We start from the raw sequence: 17432 nt of genomic DNA, 5'->3' as shown, positions 1-17432 counted from the left end.
TAGGTTCACAATTTCCATGCCCAACTTCTACTCACGAAGGTAAGGGTAACTCGGTTTTAGAGCGTCTTTGAGTCTTGCATGCTTTTATCGCACTGCCTGTGTTTGAGATGAAGATGTTTATATTGATTGGCAGATGATTATGATTATTATGCTGAATTTGGAAAATGTTTTCTGAGAGGCTTCGGCCGTTTACTGGTTTCTGTCGTTACTGCTTCCTAGTGGATGGAACATGTGGTTACTTTGGATTGGTCCTTGGGTGGGCTTTGTTATTGTCTGACTTGGCATATAGGGCTTGAGTCAAGTGGCGATGAGGAGGTGTGTCCTATCATTGTCCCATCTTGCGAGGTGCTAAGTGGCGATCAGGAGGTGTGTCCTATGATTGTCCCGTCTTGTGTGACGTTAAGTGGCGATTAGGAGGTGTGTCCTATGATTGTCCCGTCATGTATGACGTTATAAGTGGCGATGAGGAGGTGTGTCCTATCATTGTCCCGTCTTGAGAGACGATATTGATCGATCCATTTTGTTAGCAGCATATAGTTGCATTATAGGGAACTAACACCTGACCCTATGTTGTTGGATTTTCGTATTGGTTTATTGATATCTGATTTGATGTTACATTGTTGAGGTTATTATTATCTGAGTCCGATTTATGTTTAAGTTGTTGATATATGAGTTGAGTTATGTTGCTAGTTATTTACCATGCCAGGTAATTAAATTCGAACAGCATGATTTTTCTCTTTTATACATGGTAATTGCATGGAGTTAACCCTTTCTATTTGCTACTTGTTGTTTGGGCGCTTAACGCTATTAGGCGATGGAGATCCTTCCGCCGAGGCATAGCTACTCGAGTTGGAGATCGAGTTGTAAGCGGTGGAGTAGAGGTATGAGAAGCAGCTTTGCTTCTCTTCTTGTGGATTATGTTGGAGTCTCTTTTACTTTATGAGAACTCTGTTATTAAAGTCTTGCTTCCGCCACTGTTAAAGTGCGCATGTTTATTCTGAACCTTACTTATGGTATTGTAAACTATTATTACTGTATATCGGGAAACAAGTTATCTAAATAAAGTTATGGTATGTTTCCAACCTTTTAGCCGAAGTGTTTAGTTGTTTTACAGAAAAAAAATTCCCTTGGTTTTTAGGGATTGCAGATTGGTCCTTAGACTTTGTTAGGTTACTAATGTGACTCCTCAGTTGAGAAATTGGGGTGTTACAAGAGAAAAAAGAATGTTTATGAAAAGTTCTCCCATAATTTGGGATTTTTATAAAGTGAGGCAAGGTATGGGGTATTTTTAGAAACCCTTTAAAATTGTCCATCCAATTCTTTTTAAGAGTTCCCCCAAATTGAGGGGTTTTGTGAGACTTAAACATCCAAGTAAGGGAAGCACCTACCCTTATTACTTTTTAATAGTTGACTTCTAATAACTTGCTAATAAACATTCCAAATTTTCAAATTCAACATTGTATGATCAGTTGAGGTTAATGTGCTTTTAGGGTTCAATGTGGGTCTAAGAGAATGTGCATTAGGGGCATCCAAACATCAAGGCACGGAGTTAGAGAGAAAGTAAAAGGACGTTCCATGGGCCAAATGTAAACCCAAATATATTTTTAAGTGTGTTTGATTTTGCGGCGACTTTAGTTGGAATGCCATGTCACATGGGTTTCCTGATTTCCAAAGCATGTTTTCCTGGAGGAACTCTTGAGCTGGATCGAGAGTGAACGAATGTTCATGTTGAGCATGATGGAAATACAAATTGGAAAAGTTATTGCTTAAATGGCAGTAAAAATCACGTTATAATAAGTGAGGGTTTGCATTTCTTGTCGCAACCCTTCAACATTTCCAACTCTAGGGTGCAATATTGTCGGAGCTCCCAATTTAAAAACTCACCATGGCCAATACCCAATATATACTTCTCTTGTGGGCTATGGCCAAAACCTCTGTTGCTTCTTCTGCAGCATCCAAACACGTTCTAATGTTTAATGTGATTTGAGGGTTGAAATTTCAATTTGATAGAAGTAACTATATGCAACTTATGTTCAAGCGGATATAATTTAAACACATTATTTTACTTCAACCCACTTTGAACCAAATTAATTTTTTAAAATAAGTTCATTTAAAACCGCATTTAATAAAAGCTCACCCAAACTAGAGGAGCCAAATCGTTCCTGTTAAATTACCACGAAAATCATCACTATCACATTCACAATATCATAGAATCGCGCTAAAATGCACAATACACAAGCCAACAAACAAAGTAGTATGCTACACCATCCATAACTAAACACTTACCATTAGTCTTTAGTTTTTACGTTTGAAACTAATGCCAACATTTTTCTCCAGGAATATATGTATAATTCGATTACTCTGCACAATAGGTTTGATTAGACCACGACATTCCCTTTTTTTTAGATTTAACATTTTTCCTAACTAAATTTGAAGGTAGCTTCATCGGTAAGATCACCTCCAATCTTCATCCTCAGAATCATCGTTTGCGCCTTCATAATCATCAAACTCCTCGTCATACAATGGATCAGCTACATGTTTGGAAACAGCATGGTGCTCAAGATTCTCCTCTGATGATTTATTACTAGAATTGTCACTCTCAGGTTCTTCTAATTCAAACTCAGAATCTTCAACCGCTTCTTCATCCTCCTCTTCAAATTCCTCCTCATCCGGATACTCATTCATTGGATGGTTCTCAGCTACAATAGACAAGTGCAAATGAGTTTTTTACCATTTGCGTTTTAAAATTTAAGGAGCGATGATGATAAAAGATACAGGAAAATACCATTTGAGTCATCGGATTCATCATCCAAGTCATCTAGCTCATGATAATATTCTTCTTCTTCATCAACTTGAACTCTGAGTGAAAGATATACAACAGTGTCAAGAAGCAAGAATAAGAAACTTAGACAAACATGTATAGACAAAACACTCACAATGGATAAGAATATGAAGAATCTTCAACGTCCACCTCATCATTCACAGTGTAGAGGTCATAAACATAATCCTCTGTACAGGTCACATTAGACAACGCACCATAATCAATTAAATTGAAACAGTTTGAGAAAAAGAGAATATTGATAATAATTACAAAGGATTTATTGAATATTTTAAAAACATAAATAACATGGAAAAACTCTAAAATATCATTTTTATGTATCGAACAAGAACAAGAAAATGTGATTTCCTAAGTACTAGATCTCCAATCATCTCTGTAATTTATTTAAATAAATAAGTGACTCTTAGACACAAAGTAGCAAGACTGGTAATGTTTTAATGCATTTGCAACTAAACAACAAGTCAACAACCTTTTTTGGAATGAGCAACCATATCAGCTTCAATCTCTGAAGCAGCATCAGGAATAAACTCTCTTAGCATAGGGAGGTAACTAGACAAAAGTATTTGATCCTCCAAGGTCATTTCTCTGCATTAATCACAGGAAAGTAATTTTCCATTACAATTGTCCAACCATAAAGAAAACAAACTAGCTTGGTGTAAACACTTACTTCTGTTGCTCCTCAACACGGACAATGTCATAGAAGTTGCATATTTCTTGTAACGCCTTCTCATGTTCTGTCTCTTTGTTTCCCTTCCTACTCTTCCATATTTGTTCAAAGCGAGCATCTTTTGCTAGAGACTGGGAGAAAGAATAAGAGACACAATAAGTTTGCCTCAAGGAAACTTCATATAGAAATAATTCCATCATTTATAGTAGTGTTCTCCAAAACTGATTGCTTTTGACAAATTACACATCTGAAATCTGTTTACACATCAGCAAAGACTTGCTTACCTATTTGGTTGGTTCCAGATAAAATTTCTAACAAAATGCAAACTTTGTAAGGGCTAGTTTATAAAGATTGAAAAGAAACCACTATTTTTAATCTAACTTATATGTTGATCATGTTCTTCCCAAAATTTGGAATTTATTATTGTAAACTGTTCTAAATACAAAATAAGGGGGGAAATACACCATTTCTTAAATATAGGTCCAATAACTTGAATCCACATCCTATTCCCAGAAGAAAAAAATTGAATAACCACATCTGACCAAATAAAGCTAATATATAACACAGAATATACACCATGGTGCAATGACCACATTTTGAACCTTGGTTGGGAGAAATTTCACATCTCATATATGAGTTCATGTCTATTTTAGGCTTTAGCAAATGCTCGCAGTTAAATTCTGAAATGCAGTCATCAAAATGTAAATTATGGTAGTACTTCCGTATAGTACTCATGGAGTTATTGGTAAGTAATTTAATCTAAAACTACCATGAACTGAATTCTCGAAGTCATAAAATCTACAAAAACTCAGTTTTTTTTTCTTGATGAAGCAAAGAAGGTATTTCTGCCTTTTACGTAATTACATGAATACATATTATCTAATAATCAGTGATAAAGTTTCAATTGTTTTAACAGGAAAACTTAGAATAATCTGGATTTGAATTTGAAAATAACAAAAAATAGATGAGCAACACCTTGTTTTATAGTTGAAACTTGAAAGCAACTAGAAAATGAATGATCAAAATAATATAGTTGAAAGCAACTAGAAAATAAATGAAATGATCCGGTCCAAACTACGAAAAGAAAGAATAAAAGGAGCAGTTCAAAAACCAAACACAGCACCAGACAGAGTTTCAAAAAACTGACTACAATTAAAAATAGATAGTAGGACAAAAGGATATAAGAAATAACGCAAAGGCATATCCACATGCATATGCAAGAAACACCAATACAATTTTCAATACCTTGAAGAATCAAGTACATATTTCCAACCCTTAAGAAAGGGCATTATAATTTTCCATACATATCCACACACAAAATTGGGAGTAATATAAGCCATGTGACAAACCTCTTTATCTTGTTTAGCTTTAGATAAGAGTTGATCTTGCTTCCGTGCACGCTGAAGATAGGAAATGTTGAATGACGACGTGATCAGATATGTGAAGCATGTTAACAAAAATCAAATTCGGGAAAGGAGTTTAAGAATGCATATGCACATGTGACTGACGGCGCATCCATGCACAAGCAAAAAAGGGTTGGGGAGATAAGTGAGAAGAGAGAGTTCACATTATCTTTTTTGAAGAAGCTCTTCCTTTGCTCAATGTTTGACTTAGATTCAGATGCACGACTTGAACCAGGATCCTAAAGAAACAGTCAATCAAAAAGGAGCTTATGTTTCCATTTTAACAAAACATGGTGCAATGATAATTTAAACTGATCACCTATTCAGAAGACATGTTCAATTTCAATACACTTAAATAAAAACTAAATGCTTCAAATGGAGATCAAATTAATACAGATATGATGATGCTACTCTATAATATCAAGAGGAGAAAGAATCCATCACCATCATCTAGATAGGAAACTAACCACAAAGGATTGCACAATATCAAGGGTGACCTCAGAGCTGCTTATTGTCTCCACACGTTGCACGAAAACCTTCTTGTTATTAAATTCCACTATAAAGGAAAGACAACATTATATCAAAAGTCAGGCATAAATACTAAACACATTCAATGAAAAAACATTCCGGCATTTTCTAACTCTTCATTGTGCCACTAATCATCTGAAGTCTAGCAAGACTTTTTTATACGAATTTTCTCTGTGGGTCATTTGACCTTATTTTTGGTGGCATCATGATAACTTAGTTTCTAAAATACAAAAATAAATGTTATTAGTCAAAAGAAATCTACATGATGGAGAAAATGAACTCTATCATGAACCAACTATCTCAAAAGCTTAAGTTGTAGGGTGAAGATACATGAATGATTTTATATTTATATTTCTAACACACTCCCCATTGGGCTTGAAGCGTGGATAATGCACAAGCCCACCTACCATGTGCTGACATTTTTAAAATAATGGGGGGCAACAAGGATCGAACTCTAGACCACTTAGTCATAGCGGCTCTGAGTTCTCTTTCTTATTAGCAAAGAGGAAATTCTCAGGCTTGAGGTCCCAATGCATGACTCATGAGTCATGACCCCACTGGCATGGCGCATTCTGACAACCTCTGCAATGATCCTTGCCACGTGAGCAGCGGAACGCTCGCTGTAAATGTCTCCTTGCAACGATCCAGCGGAGAGCTCTCCACCATCGCAAAGCTCCGTGACGAGGTAGGCGTTCTTGTCGTTCTCATAGGTGGCCCTGAGCTTCACGACGCTGGGGTGACCTTAGCTTCTGTTTTGAGATGGACTTGCACAGCAGCTCCTGCTTTGCTTCCTTGTCTATGCACAGGTATGTTATCCCAAATTTGCTTCAGACGACAAGGGCACGAACCAGGTGGATAAGAGTCACCAAAGTAAGCACATGTTTCAAAGTGAACCTTGGTTTCGCCGAACTGGTCAAGGTAACGAAGGAACTTCAGAACGTGTTCGCTGCTGCCACGAGAGTTAAGGACGGATAGTGGTTCCAGATTCTTAAAAGTCTCCTCCTTGGAATAGATGGGCAAAACCAAATTCCTATGGCAGTTTTATGGAGATTAAGGAAGGGAAGGTGGCTTTGGTGGTCTTATCTGGGGAGAATCGGGTGAAAGGCTTGTGGATTTTGCAGTTAAATTACTACTAATCTTCATGAAGAAATCTTGGAAACTCAACAAGGTTTGTTTACTCTTGGAATCATGAATCATGACAATAGCAGAATTTAGTGTAACGCAGTGCACCTAAGTCTCTTGACCCAGTTAGGCTAGTTAGCTTAACGCAGCATCCAAATCGTATTTTTTTCATCATTACAGTTCAATTGTTACTGAAATTTAAACCTGTATTAAATATCACGACGACAGAAACATGTGGAAATGCATAGGGACTTTGTAATTAGCTGATATTACTGACAATAGTTGCTGTTTTTTTTCTCTTATGTACATTGTACAGCCCTTAGACACATAATTTCGCAATACTCTTCACTATGAGGCACAGGTAAGTGGTAAGCTACCTAGCTAAGTACGCAGTTGGCGAAAAAATCCCACGAAAAGAATTCATCAAAAACACTTCCTATATTATCAGTCTTATCTTCATATCATCACAGCAATAACACATCATACAACATTTACCATATAACAGGTAATTTGCTAGATAATAGGTAATATGCAGATTAAACTAGGTCTAACATCTAGTATATAACAGACACATTTACTTAAATTATATAAAACATACCCTTCTGAGCAGAATCAGAAATTGACAGATTTCCAAAATCCAGAAGAGAGCGTTTCAATGGCCTCTCATTGATTTCCAACCCTGCATTGCCATACCAAAACCACGAACCATTATTGAACAATTTTTTTTATAGGAAACTAGGTCAAAGTTTGATTTGCATGAAGAATTTGGAAGCGAGAATGAAAATTGAAAAGAAAAAGAAGAGGGTATTGTACTTACAGAAAGCATCAAGTGGAGATTGAGAGGGTTTTCGTTTGACCCTAACCACAACGGGCTTCGATGGAGTCGCAGCAGAAGCTGAAGAGCTTTCAGCCATGTTCGTCTTGCTGGTGACTCTGTGTTTGTCAGTTCAGAAAAGCGAAACGAAGGTTCAATTTCAGGTTAAATAAGTAAGACATTTTTTATTTATGGTTATTATATAACGTGATCATGTAATTACTAATTAGTGGAGTGATCATGAGAAATAATATTTCTATCATATTTTGTATGCTTAATACATTAGAAGGCCCCTAAATTTGTAAAGGGAATCAGTTCCAGGGCCTGGAAAATTTTCGCATCAAATTGGGTCCCTAAGAAATTTTTTTTAATTCAATTAAGGACAAAGTGTGTCTGATGCTTAAGTGACTTCAATTTTTGCCTACTCAGCTTTTCCACGTGGCATTTTAAATTTTTTTTAATTGAAAAAATTCTAAAACTTAATTTTTTAAATCCAACTCATATATTAAAGCATAAATAAAAAATAAAAACTTAATAAAATCTCTAATGTAAAAAAAACAACAAAAACAGCCTAGTAACCAAACCTCCCTGCAGCAGAAACATAACCTCTAATTGCCTTCAAAAGCAGCAAAACTCCCCCAGGAACATGCACGTATTCCTTTCCATAGCCTAGCTCCTAAAAATCAATCTCAGTGATATCTGGAATTGTCAAACACCATATGAACCCATTCCCCAAACACAATAGCACGCAACCTGGGACTCCCACTATCATGCTTAAAAACAACATATCATCCAGATCCCTCAAACTCCATAGGGCAGCAATTTCCGCCATAATGGAAGAGAAGGATGATTTGAGATTTGGGATGAGGGTTTCAATTTGAGTGGGATTTTGGCCTTTGGGTAGTGAAATTTGGAGTCTTGGTGTGTGTGTGTGTGTGTGGGTGGGGGGAATTGGAGATGGGAAGTGGAGGAATCTCAACGAGTTAGCCTCTGTCATTTGCTTGAACTGAGATTTGGATTTCTGGAATGTGAGGAATCAAGGATTTTAATTTTTTAGGTTTAGATTAAATCTGTTTTATTTTTAGATTTAGGTTTTTATTTACATTAGAGATTTTATTAAGTTTTTATTTTTTACTTATGCTTTAATATATGAGTTGGATTTAAAAAATTAAGTTTTAGAATTTTTTCAATTAAAAAATATTTAAAATGCCACGTGGAAAAGCTGAGTATGTAAAAATTGAAGCCACTTCAGCATCAGACACACTTTGTCCTTAATTGAATTAAAAAAAATTCTTAGGGACCCAATTTGATGCGAAAATTTTCCAGTCCCTAGAACTGATTCCCTTTACAAATTCAGGGGCCTTCTAATGTATTAAGCCTATTTTGTATATATATTGTGTTTTTTATGGTTTCTATTATGAATAAATAATTCTCACTGGGTAGTTTAGACACACGTATTAAATCTAATATTATCTCTCGATTTCTCCTAATTTTACATTATGTTTGGCTTTGCTTAGATAGGTCTATGTCAGATTTGTTACTTCTTATAGTCTTTATTTTAAATAGGTCAACATATTAGGCTTACAAAGCTTTCTGAGTAGCCTAATCCTAGTCATTTCAACTAAATAAGCTTTTAAAAAGTCTTGGCTTTGTCTATTTACTAATTTGGTATGACCTTGTTTGACCCTGATGTAGGCTAGACCATAGACCTCTATTGGCAGTCTGACCTACTTTCATCTCTAATGATACCTATCCCTCTGGGCTCATACGCGTCGGGAAGCTCAAAACAACCAATTTTTTGTGACCCACTCCAATTCTTAAAAGAATGAGTGTGGCCTTGTTGGGTTTCCCATTTTCATTTTCCATTCAAGACTCTCGTTTGGTGGATCAGATATTGAGACATGAAAGAACAGTCTAATCATATTCTGTTATGTTGTTTGTTACATTAACATGATATGATAAGAAAATTTTATCGCTTATCTTATCATGTCATAATGTGTAAAATTTATCATCATGGGAAGTTGTGTTAGAACTCGACAACGTAAGATTGCGGTTTTTATTCCCTTAATTATTTTTATTATTCATCAATCACAACTATTAAATTAAAATCAAGTGTTTACTTATATAATTTTAATTTAAATAAACTAATTAATAAAAAATATTTTAATTTTAGTTAAATTAGAGCCCATGTTAAAGATGAGAAATTTTGGTTATAGATTAAGGTATTAGAAAGAGTTTGAAGAATTCCATAAGCAAACTTTTCAATGGAGGGAAAAGATTGAACTATAATGAGATGACGAGCAAAATTTGGCTTATTATTGTAGAGTTCAAGTAAGAAAATTTAAAGAAGTTCATAAGCACATGGATAATTGTAAAGCAGTGGGTCTTGATGAAATCTCTGCCGAAGTTTGAAAATGTATAGGAGGCCAAGGTATCAAATTACCCACTAAGTTGTTTAGTGAGAATTTAACATCTAAGCAAATGTCAGATGCATGGAGAAGTATGAGATCCCTTTACCTAAAAAAAAAAAGAAAAAATCAATTGGAATAGTCTCAGTATGAAATTATGAGAAAAATTAGTGAGCATAGACTAAGTGAAGAGACTAGCATAGTAGGGAATCAATTTGATTTTATGCAAAGAAAAGTCCACAAGTACAAAAAAAAGTTATTGACCAAAAAAAAAGTACAACAAAAGTTACGAAGGCTGGTGGAAGCCTGGAAGGTATCAAAGTAAAAAGAGAGACTTGCATATGAATTTTATTGACTTAGATAAAACATATAAGATTGCATGCAAAAGGAACTATTGTGGAAGAGTATAGAAAAAAAAGTGTTCGCGTGTGACTTATGCCAAATAATTGGAACTAATCATATACCACATGTTTCACAATTTAAATACATGAGATCTATTGTATAAAATAATGGGAAAATTAAAAAAATGTTACAAACAAAATTCAAAATGAGTGAATAAAATAAAGAAAAACATCAAGAGTTATCCATGATCGGAAAGTGCCTATGACCGGAAAGTGCCTACTAAGCTCAAACGAAAAGCTTTTATTGTTGTATGAGAGATCAATTATTCGAGATTAAAATTCGGTATATAGTTTGATGCACCGTAGTCAGTATATGCATACATCCCACTCTTATATTTCTTTGAGTATTTAGAATATGATATCAAATATATTACCCATTTGTTTCCACATGTAACAAATAAATATATTACCCATCACCCATGCATATTCAGCATATATCTCAACTTATATTAATTTGAATAATCTATAATAGGTTCAAAATATCATCATATCAAATTAGACGACCATGTATGATGTATATTAACATATATTGACATCTCAACTCTACTCTGCACAATTGGTTAGATTAGGCCCCTAATTACTTTTTTTTGTTTTCTATTGTCGATTTAAAATATGTCCAAACTAGATTTGAAGTCAGCTTCATCGGTAAGATCAGCTCAAATCTTCAGCATCATCACTACAATCTTCAGCAGCATCACTCCAATCTTCTGCATCACCTGCAGATTCGTAAGAAACCTCCCCACAATCTAAATCTTCAGCATCATCACTCCAATCTTCAGCATCATCACCTGCATATTCGTCAAAAACCTCCCCAAAAACTAAATCTGGATCATCTGCATCTATGGCAACGGCACGGTGTTCAAGATCCTCATCCGGATAATCATTCACTGGATCCTCATCTGGCCCATCATAATAATCTTCTTCATCAACTTGAACTCTGAGTCAAGGATACACAACAGTGTCAAGAAGCAAGAATAAGCAACTTAATTAAACATGTACTGACAAAACACTCACAATGGATAAGAACATGAAGAATCTTCAACGTGCATCTCATCCTTCACAGTGTAGAAGTCATAAACATAGGTCTCTGTACATGTCACGTAAGACAATGCACCATAACCAATTAAACTCAAACAGTTTGAGAAAAAGAGAATCAATGTAGACCAAGAAAATGTGCTTTCCTAAGTACCAGATCTCCAATCATCTATCATTTACTTAAATAAAATAACTGACTCTTAGACACAAAGTAGCAGGACTGGTATGTTTGAATTCATTTGCAACTAAACAACAACCACACCTTCTATCTCTGAAGCAGCAATAGGAACAGCGTCTCTTAGTAAAGGAAGGAAACTTGACAAAAGCATTTTTTCCTCCAAGGAGATAACACTGCATTAATCACAGGAATGTGGTTTTCTATAACAATTGTCTACACATAATGAAAACAAACTAGCTTGGTGGAACTGAAAACACTTACTCCTGTTGCACCTCCTTAATTTTCTCATCATTGTCAATACGAACAATATCATAGAAGTTGCATATTTCGAGTAATGCTTTTTCATGTTCTGTCCCTTTGTTTCCCTTCATGCTCTTCCATATTTGTTCAAAGCGAGTATCTTTTGCTAAAGACTGGGAGAAAGAACAAGAGACAAAAGAAGTTTACCTCGAGGAAACTTCATATACAAATAATTTCATTATTTATACATATATATATTATATACTAGTGTTCTCCAAAACTGATTGCTTTTGACAAATTACACAACTGAAATCTGTGTACTTCTAACAAAATTCTAATGCCTTAGCCTTATCCATCAGCAAAGACTTGCTTACCTATTTGGTTGGCTCCAAACACAATTTCTAATCAAATGCAAACTTTTAAAGGGCTAGATTATAAAGATTGAAAAAAAATATCACCACTACTAATATAACTAATATGTTGATTATGTTCTTCCCTTAATTTGGAATTTATTATTGTAAACTGCATAGAAGTTCTAATTCTAAATACTCCATTTCTTAAATTTAAGTCCAAAACTTGAATCCACATCCTAATCCCATAATTTTTTTTAATAACCACATCTGACCGAATAAAGCTAATATATAACACAGAACATACGCCATGGTGCAATGACCAGATTTTGAACCTTGGTTGAGAGAAATTTCTTCATCTTAGATGAGTTTATGTCTATTTTAGGCAATGCTTGCAGTTAAATTCTGAAATGCTGTCATAAAATTGTAAATTATGGTAGCACATTCATATAGTACTAAAGGAGTTAATGATGATTTAATCTATAAATACCATGAACAGAATCCTCCCATGTCATATAAAATTAGCTCAAAAGTTACGCATCTCTATTCGTTTCATCTCAAATACTCAGTTTTTTTTTTGATGAAGGAAGCAAGGTGCTTCTTCTACCTTTTAGGTAATTACATGAATACATATTATCCAACAACCATTGATAAAATTTCAATTGCTTTTTAACAGGAAAATTTAGAAAAATCTAGATTTGAATATGAAGATAACTAAAAATAGATGAGCAACAACTTGTGTTATTTGTCAAGTTCTTTATTTTAAGGTCAAAATAATATAGTTGAAAGAGCATTATAATTTTCCATACATGCACACACAAAAGTAGGAGTAATATAAGCTATGTGACAAACCTCTATATCTTGTTTAGCTTTAAATAAGAGCTGGTCTTGCTTCCGTGCACACTGAAGATAGGAAATGTTGAATGACGACATGATCAGATATGTGAATCATGTTAACAAGAACCAAATTTGGGAAAGGATTAATTTGGGGAGTTTCAGCATGCATATGCACATGTGAGAGGCAGCGCATCCGTGAACATGAAGAAAAGGGATGAGGAGAGAAGTAAGAAGAGAGTTTACATCATCTTTTTTAATGAAGTTCCTCCTTTCCTCAGTTTTTGACTTTGATTCAGATGCCCGACTTGAACCAGAATCCTACAGAAACAGTCAACCAAAGTGGAGCTTATGTTTCCATTTTAACAAAACATGGTGCAATGATAATTTAAACTAGTCACCTATTGACAAGACATGTTGAATTTCAATACACTTAAATAAAAACTACATGCTGCAAATGGAGAACAAATTAATACAGATATGATGATGCTTACATTGCTACTCTATATCATGAGGATAAAGAACCCATCACCATCATCTAGATAGAAAACTAACCACAATGGAATGCACAAGATCAAAGGTGACCTCAGAGCTGGTTATTGTCTCCACATGTTGCATGAAAACCTTCTTGTTATTAAATTTCACTAAAAAGGAAGGACAGCCATATCAAAAATCAAGCATAAATATTAAGCACATTCAATGAAAAAACAGTCTAGCAGTTTCCACCTCTTCGTTGTGCCACTAACCATGTCAAGTCTAGCAAGACTTTCTTAGGAATTTTCACCATATGGGTAATTTGACCTTATTTTTGGTGGCATCATGACAACTTTTTTTTCTTAAATACAAATATAAGTGTTATTAGTCAAAAGAAATCCACATGATGCAGAAAATGAAATTTGTCACGAATCAACTATCCCAAAATCTTAGGTTGTTGACTGAAGAGACATGAATGATTTTATATTTATATTTCTAACACGCCCCTTCAGCAAAGAGCTCATTGGGCTTGAAGCAAGAATAATGCAAAGACCCACCTACAATGTGCTGACATTTACTAGAATGGGTGCAACGAGAATCGAACTCTAGACCACTAAGTGACGGAGGCTCTGATGCCCCACTGATGATATCAGTATCAGTGATCAAATAAGATAGTTAATAAATAATATTACACTTCTGGTTCCAGATTCTCAACAGTCTCCTTCGAGGAATAGATGGGCTAAACCAAATGCCTATGGCAGTTTTAACTTTTATGGTTCCAGATTTCTTACAGTCTCCTTCCCGAAAGAGCTGGTGGCTTTGGTGGTCTTATCTGGGAAGAAGCAGGTGAAAGGCTTGTGGATTTGGCCGTTAAATTACTACTGGTCTTCAAGAAGAACTGTTGGAAACTCAAGAAGGTTTGTTTATTATTGAAATCATGGCTACAGCAGAATTTCTCGAACCTGATTCCCTTGACCCAGTTAGAATAGTTAGCTTACCAAATTGTGCTTTTTCATCATTACGGTGCAATTGTTACTAAAATTTACAATTGAATTAATTATCATGACGACAGAAACATGTGGAAACGCATAGGAACTTCGTAATTAGCTGGTATGAGTTAGAACTGTTTCTCTTATGTACATTGTACACCCCATAGGCCATAGTCACATAATTCGCAACACTCTCCAGTGTGTGGCATGGATAAGTGGTACGTTACCTTGCTAAGTATGCGGTGAAAATAAAAGACTCCCAGAAAAAGAACTCATAAAAAACACTTCCCGTTGGTGAAGAAAAAGTGTCTCGAGATGTGTTATTTTCCGGTTTTCATACTCTTTATTGGTAACCAAACGGGGACATTATCAGTTATATCTTCATAGTTCATAATGTCACAGCAATGAAATATCATACAACTTGGTCCATCTGAAATGCAGGGATCCCCGTGCATGTATGGGAGGGGATAAGAGACAAATTGTGATAAAAATCAACAAGTTTATACAAATAGGTAATATGCATATTAAAATCCTCATTAATAGGGAGATAAACTAGGTCTAACATCTAGCATATATACTTCTTCTAACAGACATATTTACTTAAATTATATACGTATACACATCCGAAATTCATTCTTACGAATAAAGAGTGGAAACATGAAGAGGTTCAAAATAAACCATGAGATAGAATAAATAATCTATGGAGAGACCAAATCCAACGAGAGTAGAATAGTGTACCCTTTTGAGCAGAATCAGAGATTGACAGATTTGCAAAATCCCGAAGCGGGCGTTTCAATGGTCTCTCATTGATTTCCAACCCTGCATTGCCATGCCAAAACCACGGACCAGTATCGAATAATTTTTATTTTTGAAAAGAATGCCGAAGATTCATTTGCACACAGAATTTCAAAACCTCACTAGGATAAACACATACATACAATTTAGTCCATCTGAAATTCAGGGATCCTGGTGCATTTTTGGGAGGGGATGAGAGATTAATTGTGATAAAAATCAACAAGTTTATTAAATTAGGTAATATGCATATTAAAATCTTCATTAATAGGGAGATAAACTAGGTCTAACATCTAGCATATATACTTCTTATTAGAGACACATTTACTTAAATTATTTCAATACACCTGCGAAATTCATTCTTATGAACAAAGAGTGGAAACATGAAGAGGTTCAAATTCAACCATGAGATAGAATAAATAATCTATGGAGAGACAATATCCAACCAAAGTAAAAGAGTAGCATACCATTTAGAGCAGAATCAGAGATTGATAGATTTGCAAAATCCTGAAGAGGGCGTTTCAATGGTCTCTCATTGATTTCCAACCCTACATTGCCATGACAAAACCAAGGACCTGTATTGAACAATTTTTATGTTTTAAAAGAATGCCAAAGGTTCATTTGCACAGAATTTCCAAACCTCACGAGGTTAAACACATATATTTGATGGTTTTGCAAACAAGAGCGAGAAAAATAGGGAGAAAGTGACGTGAATGAAATTTGACGAGAAAAAGAAGAGGTTCTTACAGAAAGCATCAAGTGGAGATTAAGAGGGTTTTCGTTTGACCCTAACGACAACAGGCTTGGGTGGAGGCCAAGCTGAAGAGCTTTCAGCCATATTCTTCTTGCTGACTGTATTGCTCAGTTGAGAAGAGCAAAGGTTTAATTTCAGTTTTACGCTAAACAAGACAAATGCGTAAAAATGTAAACTGCATCGAGCCTAATGCTTTGTTTGAGAGGAAAGAAGTAAAGGGAAGAAGGCAACACCTACTCCTCTCAAAATGGGTTCGGACTCACGAGCTGGGACAAGGCAACCCTTTTTTGGTGAGTTGGTAGGAAATATAGAGGCTGATAAGTATATGGATTTTTTTGGTTCGGCTCACCTAACTCAGTTGCTATCGTCTCTGAAGGAATCGGTGAACTAAGATTTCAATATAAAAGCGTAAAAACTCCACGAGACCCACTCAAATTCTTAAAAGAAAAACAGTGTGGCCCCGTTGGGTTACCCGTTTCATTTTCGCTTCATTTTTCATTAAGTGTGTTTAGGCTACATTTTGTGAAGAAAAAAGTGCTCGAGATGTGTTACTTTCCGTTTTCATTCTTATGATCGGTAACTAAACGGGCACATTAACAGTTTTATCTTCATATCGTCTCAGCAATGAAACATCATACAACTTAGACCATCTGAAATGCAAGGATCATGGGTGGCAGGCATGTTTGGGAGGGGATAAGAGAAATTATGATCAAAATCAACAAGTTTAATCAAATACACATTAATAGGGACTAGGGAGATAAACTAGGTCTAACATCTAGCATATACACTTGTAATAACAAACACATTTAGTTAAATTATATAGAAAACACCTGCGAAATTCATTCTTAGCGTACCATTTGGAGCAGAATCGGTGATTGATAGATTTGCAAAATGCTGAAGAGGGCGATTGAATGGTCTCTCATTGATTTCCAACCCTGCATTGTGTAAACATGATCGAACAATTTCATTCATTCGCACACAGAACTTCCAAACCCACACAAGGATGAAATGAAAAAGAAGAGGGTATTGTACTTACAGAAAGCATCAAGTGGAGATTGAGAGGGTTTTCGTTTGACCCTAACCACAACGGGTTTCGGTGGAGTCGCAGCAGAAGCTGAAGAGCTTTCAGCCATGTTCTTCACTCTGTATTTCTCAGTTGACAAGAGTGAAACGATGGTTTAAGGTGAACAAGACAAATGCATGAAAATGTAAACTGCGCCGAGGGTGATTTCTATTCTAGGGTGAAATTGTTTTCAGGGTGCTTTCTAGTTCTAGGGTGAAATTGCTTGGTTTATCTATTGGAATTTTTTTTATTTTAAAAAAGGGCAAGACTTCCATGAAGAATTTTCGGGTGTTGGAGTAAAAATTTGGATACGGTGCGGAAATGGTTTTTTTTTGAAAAAATGGTTTTCATCTTGAATTTTGGTTTCAATTAGGATGAGTATGTGTTTTCAATTTTCCACTTTTAACGTGTATAATTCTCTATGGCAACAGATTTTGATAAATGGCTAACTTGGTTGAGGATGATTGTACTAACCTGTGTGATGATGAAGATAAAAACAATGTGGAGGATAGCGATATAACTTGTCGAGATGTGGTTAAAT

General features: G+C 35.2%; 2 protein-coding genes across 3 annotated transcripts; both read right to left on the bottom strand.

The window, feature by feature from the left end:
* Window positions 1-2170: 2170 nt before the first annotated feature.
* On the bottom strand, window positions 2171-7976 carry LOC130729580 (RNA-directed DNA methylation 4-like). The gene is made up of 11 exons (XM_057581377.1): window positions 7958-7976; window positions 7377-7492; window positions 7158-7238; window positions 5377-5465; window positions 5074-5148; window positions 4856-4906; window positions 3507-3637; window positions 3309-3424; window positions 2937-3009; window positions 2786-2859; window positions 2171-2699 (listed from the first exon to the last, which is right to left on the bottom strand). Exons 2-11 carry the CDS (start codon window positions 7471-7473, stop codon window positions 2455-2457), a joined length of 1032 nt encoding a protein of 343 aa, XP_057437360.1. The 5' UTR covers window positions 7474-7492; window positions 7958-7976; the 3' UTR covers window positions 2171-2454.
* Window positions 7977-10602: 2626 nt separating this feature from the next.
* Window positions 10603-17222, bottom strand: LOC130729579 (RNA-directed DNA methylation 4-like). 2 transcript variants are annotated; one of them, XM_057581375.1, is made up of 11 exons: window positions 16865-17222; window positions 16683-16763; window positions 15542-15649; window positions 15021-15101; window positions 13375-13463; window positions 13066-13140; window positions 12838-12888; window positions 11657-11808; window positions 11480-11568; window positions 11197-11269; window positions 10603-11119 (listed from the first exon to the last, which is right to left on the bottom strand). In XM_057581375.1, the coding sequence occupies exons 1-11, from the start codon at window positions 16959-16961 to the stop codon at window positions 10834-10836; spliced, it is 1182 nt and encodes a 393-aa protein (XP_057437358.1). In that variant the 5' UTR covers window positions 16962-17222; the 3' UTR covers window positions 10603-10833. The 2 variants fall into 2 exon arrangements, with proteins under 2 accessions (XP_057437358.1, XP_057437359.1); XM_057581376.1 differs by lacking the exon at window positions 15021-15101.
* Between the last annotated feature and the right edge of the window lie 210 nt (window positions 17223-17432).

The sequence above is a fragment of the Lotus japonicus genome, chromosome 1 (genome assembly GCF_012489685.1).
Source record: "Lotus japonicus ecotype B-129 chromosome 1, LjGifu_v1.2".
Lineage (NCBI taxonomy): Eukaryota > Viridiplantae > Streptophyta > Magnoliopsida > Fabales > Fabaceae > Lotus > Lotus japonicus.
This window is presented reverse-complemented; position numbering and strand designations above follow the sequence as displayed.

Bases quoted from the DNA above. Each gene is read 5' to 3' on its own strand.
- LOC130729580 (XM_057581377.1), bottom strand. From the start codon at position 7,473: ATGGCTGAAAGCTCTTCAGCTTCTGCTGCGACTCCATCGAAGCCCGTT. The intron at 3,638-4,855 runs GTTTGTCACATG...TCTTTCTCCCAG, and splicing joins AAGCTAAACAAGATAAAGAG to TCTCTAGCAAAAGATGCTCG. The intron at 2,860-2,936 runs GTGAGTGTTTTG...TCTTTCACTCAG, and splicing joins TCTTCATATTCTTATCCATT to AGTTCAAGTTGATGAAGAAG.
- LOC130729579 (XM_057581375.1), bottom strand. From the start codon at position 16,961: ATGGCTGAAAGCTCTTCAGCTTCTGCTGCGACTCCACCGAAACCCGTT. The intron at 13,141-13,374 runs GTTAGTTTTCTA...CTGTTTCTGTAG, and splicing joins ATCTTGTGCATTCCATTGTG to GATTCTGGTTCAAGTCGGGC. The intron at 11,120-11,196 runs GTGAGTGTTTTG...TCCTTGACTCAG, and splicing joins TCTTCATGTTCTTATCCATT to AGTTCAAGTTGATGAAGAAG.